Below are 12,847 nucleotides of genomic sequence, written 5' to 3'. Positions count from 1 at the left end.
GAAACCCAGCTCATAATTGCATACATATATCAGACATACAATTTTTCATACCTTTCCCATTAAAATTCTCTTTGAAACAATGTCAAATCGTTGATTGAGCTGTTCTAGCTTCGGTTTCACTTGAGCTTTACAGTTCTCCCCTCTGTTTTTAATAAGGTCCTCTGCCAGAACCTGCACCCCCTCAACCTTCCCCTTCATCTCCTCCAGCTCCATCCGCAAACCCTGGACATTCAGACAATAAGAACACATCAATTTTGTGCATTTATAACATATATGCATACATGTAGACCTTCTAAAATTTTGAAATGCACCAAAAATAAATCTATTGATACAATTATTTTGGCAGTAGGTTGGAAGATATATATAACAGAAATGATGATCAATAAAACTACAACACTATTTTTTACAAAACACTGTCTATTTTGCTTTCCCTAATGGCCTAATCTAAAGTTGTATTTGCTGCAAATTGCTTGCAATTAATGAGCCATCAAAACATTATTGTCATAGAAGAGATGGATAACTGTTTATTTAAATTGATGGGAAAGTATGGCTGTATAAAACTATCTCTAGTCCTGAGTAATGGAGAACAGTTGGTTGTCAAGTGGAACATCTCATTGTGACTGTCTGTTATGTGTTGGAGAAGACCTTTATAACGTGTTCAATGCAGCCCTGGCTGTCCATCTCGTCCAGCGTTTGCTCAGCACGATCCATCCAGGTGTTGATCTGAGAAATGTTCTGCTCAAGTGTTTTCATTTGATTCTGATAATCCTGGATGACAGATGGAGAGATACGTTTACATTTGGCTGGTTTGCACAAGGAAATTTGTTGCGCAAGGAAATTTCATGTCACATTAAAAAAATAGTTCACCCAGAAAATGAACATTCTGTCATTATTTACTCACTGTCGTGTGGTTTCAAATCTGTATGACTTTCTTTCGGATGCTGAACACAAAAAAACATTTGAAGATGTTTTCTGTGCCACTTCCAATAATAACCATAATGAAAAATAGTGCAAATAAAGGCTTTTTGATGTTTTTTGACATACATTTCATCTTATGACTTGAAAATATAGCACATGAAGCATGAAAAAGTCTCTTTTCAAATGCACGTAAAAGAGTGAGAAGTAAAATCCTTACTTTCAAGTAACCTAGTAAGTCATTCAGGTTCAAGATGACATTTGGGTTAGAAAACAATGATAGAATTTTCGATTTTGGGTGAAATATTTCTTTAATCGTTTTATTATACCACAGAGGCCAAGCCTTATCTCTTGACATATTGTCCCTCAGATATTTATAGTTATTTACAAAGTAGAGCAAGGAGAAAATATAGTCAAAGAGATAAAAGATGAGAAAAATGATGGAGGAAACAGCAAGTAGTAGAAAGGTAATAAAGAAGAGCGGGAGATAAATGTGCTTAACAGTTTCATAACATTATTGCCGCCTCCAGAAATCGCTGTCTGGATTTAAAGGAACAATATGGAGATGTGAAATTGAAAGGAAATGAATTTAGCCTCGTAGGGCATATTTAGTATAAGAAATATTTTACCTAGAATTAAATGACTTGGAAAAGGGTCAGACGGTTGCTATGAATGGTTGCTCACCAGCAGGAGTTTCAGCCACTGCTCGCTCCGTGACGTCACCGCGATCCAGTTGCAGTTGAGCAGACTGACCTTGTCATCAATCAGGTTCTCCTGGCTACAAAGTAAACCCTTCAGAGTCTCTGCCAACTCCCTTACCAGTTTCAGCTGTGGTTTATGACGCTCAGTGTCCTCCTGTGTGGCCTGGGTGGGAAAGATGATAATTTAATAGGTTGTTTTTGAGCTTCCACTGTTTTGGAAACAAAACCTTGCTAAGAGGAATAGTTCACCAAGAAATGAAAATACAACAAACATCTTTCAGAATTCTGTGTTTCACATTTTAGGTGTGGAGAAACACAGTAAATGATAACAGAACTGTCATTTTTTGCAAGAGCTATTCTTTTAATGACTAGCAAACTGTTTCAGATATAAACAATGCTGCTGAAATGAAACCAGTTGAGTATTTAGTTACCTTTGCCCAAGCCAACTCTGCATCCAAATCACTTGGCATGCCTTCCACCGAAGAGCGGCGTGTCAGTTCCTCATCAGTCGTTGCCAACCATTCTGTCAGGCTGTTTACCTCCTTCCTAAACTTCCTTAATAACTTTAAAAGCTTCTCCAGTTCCTGCTTTCCTTCTGTTACCTGCGCAGACAAATGAGATGTTTTGTAAATCACTTTGTAAATCCATTTCAAAGATTGTTATTATATGTTCATAAGTTTGTTGGTTTTTATACTTATTTGATAATAAATACTGTGAAGAACAAAATTAGTACGATTTAAAATAAATGTTGATGAACAGAAAGTTTAAAATAACATTTCTATTTCAATTTGTTTTTTAAACAGAAATCTTTTATAACATTCTAAATGTTTTACTGCTACTTTTCATGTTACTCTTACTGTTAATTTAATGCATCCGTACTGACTTATAATAGACTTACAATAGAAGCATTCATTTCTTCAAAAAAAAGAGTTTGGGATCAGTAAGATTTTTAATTTTTTTTAAAGTTTCTTATGCTTATCAAGGCTGCATTTATTTGATCAAAAAATCCAGAAAAAAACAGCAATATTGTGAAATATTATTTCTATGTGAATATATTTTTAAATGCAATTTATTCCTGTGATGCAAAACTGAATTTTCAGCATCATTACTGCAGTCTTCAGTGTCACACGATCCTTCAGAAATCATTCTAATACACTGCAAAAAATGCTTTTCTTACTTAGATTTTTTTTCTTGTTTCCAGCCAAAATATCTAAAAATTCTTAAATCAAGTAGAAATAATCTGCCAATGGGGTAAGCAAAATAATCTTATTTCAAGCAGAAAACTAGATTATTTTGCTTACCCCATTGGCAGATTATTTTGCTTGTTCTATGCAAAAACTCACTTAATTTTGACTTCTTTTTTCTGAAAACAAGACAATAATTTTTACTTAATTATTGTGACCATTAACTGACATCAGAGAACCATGAATATGTGAATGTTGTTAAATTATTGAAATAGTAACTTCTTACATTAAATTAACAGTAAGAGACAATAATTTTATTTGTCTAGAAAATCCTTCTTGATTTAAGTATTTTTAAGATATTTTGGCTGGAAACAAGAAGAAAAATCTAAGTAAGAAAAGCATTTTTTGCAGTATATGCAGATTTATTATCAATGTTAAAAACAATTAAAAAGAACAGCATTTATTTAAAACAGAAATCTTTTGTAACAATATAAACTTCCATTTAAACCTTTGTGGTCAGTAAATTTTTATTCTTTCTTTTTTTGAAAGAAATACATACTTTTATTCACCAAGGATGTGTTAAATTAATAAAAAAAAAGTGATAGTGTTTTGAATAAATGCTGTTCTTTTAAACTTTTTATTCATCAAAGAATCCTAAAAAAATGATTTTGCCTTGTATTCACTCACTTGTGAACCTAAATCATTGTATGTGAGTTTGAGGGCCGTCAGCCTGTCGTCCAGCTCCTTGGGTTGCTCTGTCTGCTGCTTCTGCACAATCTGTCTTCCCGTCTTTATCACCGTCTCCACCTCCGATTTCACTTCACTCAGATTCTTATAAAACTTCTACATGGGGGAAATAGAGAATGTGATTAAACTCAGTGTGATATTGCTGCCTGACAAGAACTAAGCTGCAACTTATGATTAAACAAACACTACAATTAAACAGTGAATTTAGTAAAATTAGAACTTTCAAACGGTATGAAGTAATCAGTTCAATTTCAACAACTATTCATGCATTAACAATTTATATATAAAAATAAGTTAAAAGCTATTAAAACACCAAGCACCCTACATTACCCACCATGCACTGCTCCAGCTGTGACTGCACCACCTCTTGCTCCACACTCCGAATACTCAACACTCCCAGCTTCCCTTTCACCTCCTCTAACACTCGCTCACATTCCCTCAACCGTTGATCAAAGTTAGCCGGCTTCTGGAAAAGCCGGAACTTGCCTTTCACTTGCAATAGTTTATCCTAAACCGAGAAAAAACAAGCATTTTTTAACATTTTTTTTTTTTTTGCAAGAGGGATTTAGTGACATGACAAAAAAAAATCAGCTATTATAATCTGTAATAATCTGTGACTCTTACACATGTTGCATCAATTTCTCCCATCACTTTATCTGATGCATCGGTCTCGACAGCCTTTTTCTTCATGTCATCGAGTGTTGCTTCATGACCATTCAACTCAGTCTGAATTTTCTGTTAAATGAGATAAGGCAATAATAATTATCTTTAAATAATAATTAACTAAATACTTAAATCAAATATGTTATGTGAAAAAATAAATAAATACAAAAATATAGCTGCAAGCAGTGATTACTGGGGTTCAAGCACTTAAGGCATTTAAGCATAAAAGGAAAAAGACATTACATATTATTTAGCAAGGCTGTACCCACCTAAATCAATGATTAAAAAAGCATTTTTGGTAAATCCAGGTCATTTAGCATTGAAACACAGTGTTTTTGAGTCCTTTTTAACTGTTATAGTGCCAGCTGTGGTCCGATCTCCTTAAAACTTTGCATCACCTGTCACATGTGCTCACCAGAGTTTTTCTTTAGGCTTTATAGTATTTTGGGTAAATTTGGACAGGCCCCTTTTCTAAAAGACCCCATTATAGCCTTCCAAAGGATAAATTTCAACATTTTTTTTGATAATTATTGACCTACAGAGGCCAGATAATTGTACTGCTGTGTTTTCTTTTTTCCCAGATTGAGCAAAAAACCCTAGGAGCTGGCTCGCAAAAGTAGGTCTTTGGCATCTCAATCATTTTAAAAACAATTTGATTGACAGCAGTGGTTCTACAGGCTGATACGTCTGATACGAATATCGAGCATATGTGTGAAAAACTGCATGACGTACAATTGTTTACGCCCTTAAAAAAAATTTGATATTGCCCCCCAGTGGCCGATTTCTTCAAACCTTTGGGGCTGCGAGTCGAACAGGCCCACCGAGATTCGTTCCAATTGGCCTCCGTTAACCTTGTCTAATAGGTGCTCAAAATTTGTCGGACAATGGCGGCCATGTTTTTCGAGATATGCAAATGTCCTTATAGACACTTGTGGAACTTTGGACCAAAACAGTGCACACCGATTTTCATGTTGAAAGGACAAACAGTTGCGCGGTTATAGCGGACATAGTTTATATCTGAATATTTTTATGTCTTCCATCCAGTAGCGCCACCAAGTAGCCAAGCTCTGCAATTTTTTTCCTGTGGCCTCAGATTGAGCTTTTACATGCGTGTTTTGAGTTTGGTGAGGATATCTCTTTCCTTTCAGGAGAGTTTTTTTGATGATTATTGATATTCACTATCAAGAGAATCTTTCTGCACTGGTTTGGTTCCGATCGGGCAAAAAACCTAGGACTAGTTCTTAAAAGTAGGTTTTTCAAAAAATGCAAAATTGCCGATCAAATCTGAGGCATGTGTTTTGTCCAGCATGAGTGAAGGATTCCAACGACATAAGACACTTGAGCCTGTGACTGACGGTTTAGGGGTTATGAGCGATTTCACACTTGTGCTCGCTGTAGCGCCACCATCAGGCTATTTACTACTGTCCCTCCAAGTTTCAAAACTCTACGACATAGGTTTTGGTCTGCACGATCAGTTTTCTGATCCATGACCATTCTAACAATTACAATAGGGTTTCAATAGGGAAACCCTGATTATCAAGAATTCCTGAGACCCTACATAGGACAAGCATTTCAAAATAATATATATATATACATATATATATATATATATATGAGATAATACGAATACCTGTGCCTCCTGAGGTATCTGTGCAGCGTCTATGCCATCTGCTATATAAGCAGTCAAATGTCGGTCAGTGGTGTTCAAAGAGTCCTGAATGAGGCGCAGGGTTCTGTCGTTCTCCTGGGCCCACTGCAAGCTCTTCTCCAGCTGCTGTCGCCTTTGTAAAGCCTGTTATTGACAGAAAACAGAAGAGAATCAAAACATGAGAAAATCCAATGAATATACTTAGGGTTTCCACTGCAGCAGTACATCTGAGTCATCTTAAATTCCTACCCTTTGCATTAGTTCATCCCAGCGTGTGTTGTAGTCCTCCACTTTCTTGTGGATGAGCTCATCAAGGACTCGGCCATCCATAAGGGTCTGGGCTAATTCACGAATCTGGTTGCGGTTATATTCAGGATGCTCTCGAATCATCTTGTCTAAAGACTGGGAGAGAACAGGAACCACTTTAATACCTATGATTTAGACGGCATTTGAAAACATAAAACCTAATATAAGACGCTCTCCAAGGTGATGATGCAAGACTGAATTTTTGGTGTGACTATTGTATCATCATAAGCGCATGTATTAGCTCATAGGAAAGAAATATCACAAATGAGATCTATTTAATATCTCAAATAGACTCCTAGGCAACATACTGAGTTTGTTCTGGTAGCATTCCTCATTTTTAAAGTAGTTTTGGAGAAAAGGCTCTGCTAAGTCAATAAATGTTTTGCTAAATTCTCAGTTTTGTTTCTCTAGGGCAGGGGTTTTCAACTTTTAGTCAGTCAGACCCCTTAGATGTAAAATATTTACTTGAAATACCCACAAAAGAAGTTACTATTTCAATAATTTAACAACACATTCACATATTCATGGTTCTCTGAAGTCAGTTAACGGTCACATTACATGCTAGTAAACAAATAAAATATTTAATCATTTTAGTAAGCTTTTTATTTTTATTAGGGGACACTGGATGCCCATTTTCCACAAGTTTGTATGATTCTTTAGGGTCTTTATGAAATGTCTGCAACATACTTTGACTAAAATTCCTCAAAGGATGTGTAAACCAACAGCTCTGTTCACAGCGACTCATTTCATTGCATGCTTCTTTAAATGATAATTAGCTATTTCTCACTCCGTCCCACTCTTCCATTTTTTGTGCATTCTTATGTTCAGTTTTACATCCAACTACAAAACACCTGCACTGCTTTGCAGACGAAATGGCAACAGCATACAACTGGCTGAGGGTGAGAATATGCTAATACGGGACAGTATATCACAGGTTGTGGGCGGGGCCTGAGCAGTATGACATCATACTGCTCAGAAAATCAAAACGACTTGACAATTGAGACTGTTTAGGTTTTCTGAGGATTTGAAAAAAAGAGTGAATGGAGTTTTATCATTGTAGGGTTGTTGTGTACACACAGCTAAGATGCATTTATATGCAAACTCCATGTAAAGGTGACTTTTGCATCCGATTTCCCCTTTAAATTATTTTTAGGGCTGCACAACTTGGGAAAAAATGATAAATAACAATATTGTGATTTAGTTTTGTTTTGATTGTGCAGCCCCATTAACTGTCCATTTAAATGATCATTTTTAAACATTTTATTTTTAACAACTCACTATCCCCCTGCAGTTCCCCTGTTTGGGAAACAATGTTGTAGAGTTTCAGAAGAGATCATCAATAATAATCTGAGAAACGTCCGAGACAAAGTAAAAACTCCAATAAGACTGGCATTTAAGTCAGTGTCCTGCAATATGAAAGAGTAACCTCTAAACAATAAAATTCTCCTCTGGGAGAGAGTGACCTTTCCAAGTCAAACTCTTCCCTAAAATGAAAACGGTGTCATCATTTACTCATGTTCATGTCTTTCTAAACCTGTCTGCTCTGATTTTTCCAGTGGAACACAAAGGGAAATTTATTTACACAGCCCTTTTAACATCAACAGGTCACGGTGACCACAGACTGTCAAACTATAAAAAGAAAGAACAGAGAATGTGACTCACTCACAATATTCCAGGCTTCTAAAACCACATACACTCTTAAAAATAAAGGTGCTTTAAAAGGTTCTTCATAGCAATGCTATAGAAGAACCATTTTTGATTCTTTTTATAATCTGAAGAACGTTCTTTCACCACAATAAACCTTTTGTGAAACAGAAAGGTTCTTCAGATATTAAAGGTTCTTTATGGAACCATTTAGACAAAAAACGGTTCTTCTATGGCATCATGAAGCACCTTTATTTTTATAAGTGTGATATCCTTATTCCCTTATAGGTAACCTATTTTTATATGACTGGCTTTCAAGATGTTTGTTTGATTGTCTTCTTCTATGTTCATCTCAAAGATTTTGAGCACTCACAGCCAAAGCTTCTTCTATTTCTTCTACACCTCCTTGAAGGCTCTCGGTTTCATCAAGTTTCTTCTCCAGAAGGTCCATCCAGGCATTCTCCAATTCCAAATAAGACAGCAGCTCGCACCAGCATGCCCACACCTCCTACAACAGCCAACAGGGCATGTGGTTAGTCAAACATATCAAATTGGGCCTGGGTCCTGAGAATTTGATCAAAGGTTAGAAGATCCACATTAGTGGTTTGAACTGAAAGAGGCTGGCGCTAGCAACATCAAAGTCTTGGGTTTGATTCCCAGGAAACACACACACGCACACACCCTGATAAAGTGTAAACCTTAAAAGAACTTTAAGTTGCTTTGGATGAAAGCATCTGGCAAATGAATAAATGTCAATGAACGGGACACTGTCTGACTCCCGAGCGCAACCCCATTACTGGCACAATATCAAGCTCACCTCTAAAGTCTTGCATTTTCCATCAAGCCGGCTGCACAGCCGCTGGTAGTTAGAAGTCAAAACATCCAGTTCTGCCTTCAGGGCATCATGGGCCGCAGGAGGAGCCTTTGAAATGAAATTGGTGACTTTATCCGTCAGTAGCTTCACCTTTGTTTCCTTTTGATGGACTTCCTCTTGAGCCCGCTGAGTGGGAGAGAGGAGAGGAGATTATGTGAGCATTCAGATGTTTTACCAAGGTTAGTGAACATCAGCATTCTCTTAAGCCTCTGCTTGCAAAGTTAAGCTAAGCTTGGCACTGGGACAGAGAGAATACAAGATCCCCGCTGTTGACTGCTGAACTTGGGAAGTTAAGCAAAAATGTGCCCCATTTACTTCATAGAAAAACACAAAGCTACAGGATCACATGGAGGTGAAAAGCTTCCCGGCTCCTGTTAGGAAATGAATGCATTTCAGCTGTCTAGATGTCAGTCTTCTGCTATCATGACAACTGTCTGGGGAGCTTCTCTGACACTTTGTTCTCTGCACAACATGTTCGTTTTCTTTTCTTTAAACTTCGGTGTCTTGGCACTTTCAATGAACGGGGTACAAATTGGTGTCCCTTGACTGTTGTTAAAAGCAATGAAGACACAAATCCCATGTTCTCTAGTGAGATTAAATGTGTTAGATAAGCTATTATCGAACGTAAAACTAACACAGCATGAAAAGTACTCAAACAATGCCTGTTTCCCTCTTAAAATGTTGATTTTGGCTTGTTCCACCTCAGTGGTCCTGCTCTTTTTGAGGTATCCAACATTAAAAATCATATAATTTTAAAATTAAATCAATTGATATTCAATTGTTTGTAGAATTAAATTATTTAGTAAATTGATAGTATTAGTCTGTGTAAAAAAGTAAAATTTAGCTGTGTCCCACATTTTCCATGCAACCCTGTAACCACATGAGTTTTATATATAGCTGACGTCAAACGTTTACATACACCTTGCAGAATCTGCAATTAATGCATGTTATTTGTTTATTTAGTACTGACCTGAACAAGATATTTCACTTAAAAGACATTTACATATAGTCCACAAGAGAAAATATAAAAATGACCCAGTTCAAAAGTTTACATACACTTGATTCTTAATATTTTGTTGTTATCTGAATGATCCACAGCTATTTCTTTTTGTTTGTTTGTTTAGTGATTGTTCATGAGTCCCTTGTTTGTCCCGAACAGTTAAACTGCATGCTGTTCTTCAGAAAAATCCTTCACGTCCCACAGATTCTTTGGTTTTTCAGCATTTTTGTGTATTTGAACCCTTTCCAACAATGACTGTATGATTTTGAGATCCAGCTTTTCACATCGAGGACAACGGAGAGACTCATATGCAACTATTACAGAACGTTCAAAAGCTCACTCATACTTCAAAAGGAAAAAACACGCATTAAGAGCCAGGGGGTGAAAACTTTTGAACAGAATGAAGATGTGTACATTTTTCCTTATTTGCCTAAATATTATACTTTTTTCATTTAGTACTGCCCTTCAGAAGCTACAGAAGATACGTACATGTTTCCTAGAAGACAAAATAAGTTAAATTTACCCTGATCTTTAAATTCTAAAAGTTTTCACCCCTCGGCTTTTAATGCCAAGACTGATATGGTTAAGGTCCAGAAAGGTAGTAAGGACATTGTTAAAATAGTTCATGTGACATCAGGGGTAACGTTATGAAGCTACGAGAATAATTTGTGCGTAAATAAAACAAAAATAATGACTTTATTCAACAATTTCAAGTTTTTCAAAAAAATTGTTTTGCCACTGATGTCACATGGACTATTTTAACAACGTCCTTACTACCTTTCTGGACTTTAAACGTGTCAGTTGCATTGCTGTCTACGCAGGGTCAGAAAGCTCTCAGATTTCATCAAACATATCTTAAATTTGTGTTCTGATAATAAACAAAGGTCTTACGAGTTTGGAACGACACAAGGGTGAAAAATTAACAACAGAATTTTTATTTTTGGGTGAACTATCCCTTTAATAACGTCTCAAATTGTGTTAGGTTGAATTATTTTTGTATGTTTTCAACCAAATTCTTTCAAGACCAAATTAAATTATGTCCTAAATTAAGAATTTTGCTCTATACTCTTACTGCCATTGATGACTGCATTAGGTTCTCTAAACAATGATATTAAAAGAACATGTTAAAAACAATGAACAAACCTTCAGTTCCTCCACCGCCTTATGAAGCTCCTCAGGTGTTTTGTACTGGAAGTCTCGTTCCAGGTAGTCTTCCTCTGCCTGAGTGATCCACTCCTGCATTTCCTGCATCTCCTTCCTCAAACTCACCGTCATGTCCAGCCCTCCTTTCAGGGCTGATTTCTTTGCATAGGCCTGAGGACCAACAAAAACACATTTTTTGTTTTAATGACTACCTGAAAACGCTCTAATAACCTCCAAAATTTCACTTAGACATCGCCTAGGTGTGAAAATGGTATGCGTGGGCTTTTAAAGATGACTAAATTGTGCCTCACCTCGTAATTAATTAGTATAATGCACCGTAAGCCCATGTGGCCCGTTAATTACCTGTTTGCAAATGAGCTCCCACTGAGCATTGAGCTCATCAAGCATCTTCTGTATTTTGATGGCAAACGGTGCCTCAGCTTCCCTCTTCAAGGCCAGTCCCACCTCATTGATGCCGTTCAGACTCGGTTGGACGGTGTTGATGTCGTTCACCAGAGCCTGGCAAATCAAGGGAGAATGTTTGAAATAGATGGTCTTGGCTGTCCTGAAAACCAGGTCATGCCAATGCATTGACCCAATTCTACTAGATAGAAGCGAAGCTATTGCCATTATTGCAGCTAACTTACCGTGGGGCACAAAAATACTGAGACACAATTTGAAAAATGTGATTTCATGTTAAGCTAGAGTTTTCATGACTAGTAATATAAAAATCATTTCCTGCCATTGCTTGAAAAGAGAAGGCAGGGTCTTTACTGAGTCAGGTCCCGACGGGTTTATGGCTTATTCAACCACCGCTGCGGCTATATTAGCAGGTCTCCCAACATATTTTTGCAGATTTCATCTTAATGAGAAACAGCTCTTCCTCTTCCAGACCAATGCTTTAATTCAGGCTACGCTTTGCCTCTGCATAAAAAGCACTCTCTTCTGAATTTTAATTTTTGGGCCATGTTTGTGAAACACAATGGTATGTTTCTGGATCACGGCTGTTATTTTAGCACATCTTGCTCTAGGTCAGTATTGCATCAAGAGCTCTATTCCAAGTTTGGAACACAAACTTAGTTTTTATTGCTAAATAAATAAAGACTGTCCTCACCGTGCACTGTTCCAACTGTTTCTCCAAAGCCTCTGCATCTCCTAGAGCTGGCCATTCCTCATTCAGGAAAACATCGACCTCTGCCATCCACTTCTGCAGAGTCTTCGTGTCATTCTACCAGTGGAAGAAATGTCACTTTATCAGAAGATGCACTCACAACCCAAAGGAATTTAACAAAAAATATTAATAATATTAACATAAAACTAACAAATCACACATGTAATACTCCTTATCACCAACAAGAATATATGTGGTGTTTTTGGCAAACATTTTATATTCATATTAAACGATCTATTACGTGAGGCAATCTACTTGTGGTTTTATGCAATTTTGTATTTGCTAAATATGTTTAGCTACCACCACTGTTTTTTTGTTTGTTTTGTTTTGCTGAAAACAGACATGTATGTTTTTTTTATAATGCACAAGCAATTTAATTTAATTTAATTTAATTTATTTTTTATTTATTTTATGTTTCATTTAAGTAACTGTATTTTTACATCTTATTTTATTTTATTCCATTTAATTTTATTTTTTTTATTTAAGTTCAGTATTTTAGGAAAAACACTGGGATTTATTTTATTATATTTTATATTTAAGTTACAATATTTTAAGAAAAACTGTGCAATATTATTTTATCTTAATTTATTTAAGGTATTTTAGAGAAAACATTGTGGGATTTTTATTTTATTTTTTATTTTTAATTTTATATTTTATTTAAGTTGCTGTATTTTAGGAAAAACACTTATATTTTTATTTTATTTTATTTTTAAGTTCAGTATTTTTGGAAAAACACTGTGGGATTTATTTTATTTTATTTTTAAGTTACGGTATTTTAGATAAAACTGTGCGATTTTATTTTTCTTTATTTAAGTTATGGTATTTTAGAGAAAACACTGGGATTTTTATTT

At 35.9% G+C, this 12,847-nt stretch overlaps 1 protein-coding gene across 9 annotated transcripts in view; it reads right to left on the bottom strand.

Annotated features, from left to right (window-relative positions):
- Positions 1-12,847, bottom strand: part of dmd (dystrophin) — a 135,993-nt gene that overhangs the window by 73,033 nt on the left and 50,113 nt on the right. For all 9 annotated transcript variants that reach the window (XR_007827477.1, XM_051106544.1, XM_051106519.1 and 6 more), the window contains exons 24-37: positions 11,940-12,053; positions 11,189-11,344; positions 10,826-10,996; positions 8,626-8,808; positions 8,182-8,316; positions 6,108-6,260; positions 5,841-6,002; positions 4,172-4,282; positions 3,882-4,055; positions 3,488-3,643; positions 2,048-2,218; positions 1,600-1,779; positions 646-768; positions 52-222 (exon numbers count right to left, since the gene is read on the bottom strand). Coding sequence is in view for 8 of the 9 variants with exons in the window: in XM_051106544.1 (XP_050962501.1) it covers positions 52-222; positions 646-768; positions 1,600-1,779; positions 2,048-2,218; positions 3,488-3,643; positions 3,882-4,055; positions 4,172-4,282; positions 5,841-6,002; positions 6,108-6,260; positions 8,182-8,316; positions 8,626-8,808; positions 10,826-10,996; positions 11,189-11,344; positions 11,940-12,053 (2,160 nt within the window). In the remaining variant the exon portion in view is untranslated. The remainder of the gene's footprint in view (positions 1-51; positions 223-645; positions 769-1,599; positions 1,780-2,047; positions 2,219-3,487; positions 3,644-3,881; positions 4,056-4,171; positions 4,283-5,840; positions 6,003-6,107; positions 6,261-8,181; positions 8,317-8,625; positions 8,809-10,825; positions 10,997-11,188; positions 11,345-11,939; positions 12,054-12,847) is intronic.

The sequence above is a fragment of the Labeo rohita genome, chromosome 1, assembly GCF_022985175.1.
Source record: "Labeo rohita strain BAU-BD-2019 chromosome 1, IGBB_LRoh.1.0, whole genome shotgun sequence".
NCBI classification, from domain to species: domain Eukaryota; kingdom Metazoa; phylum Chordata; class Actinopteri; order Cypriniformes; family Cyprinidae; genus Labeo; species Labeo rohita.
The sequence above is the reverse complement of the archived record's forward strand: the minus strand, read 5'-3'. Positions and strand labels throughout refer to the sequence as shown.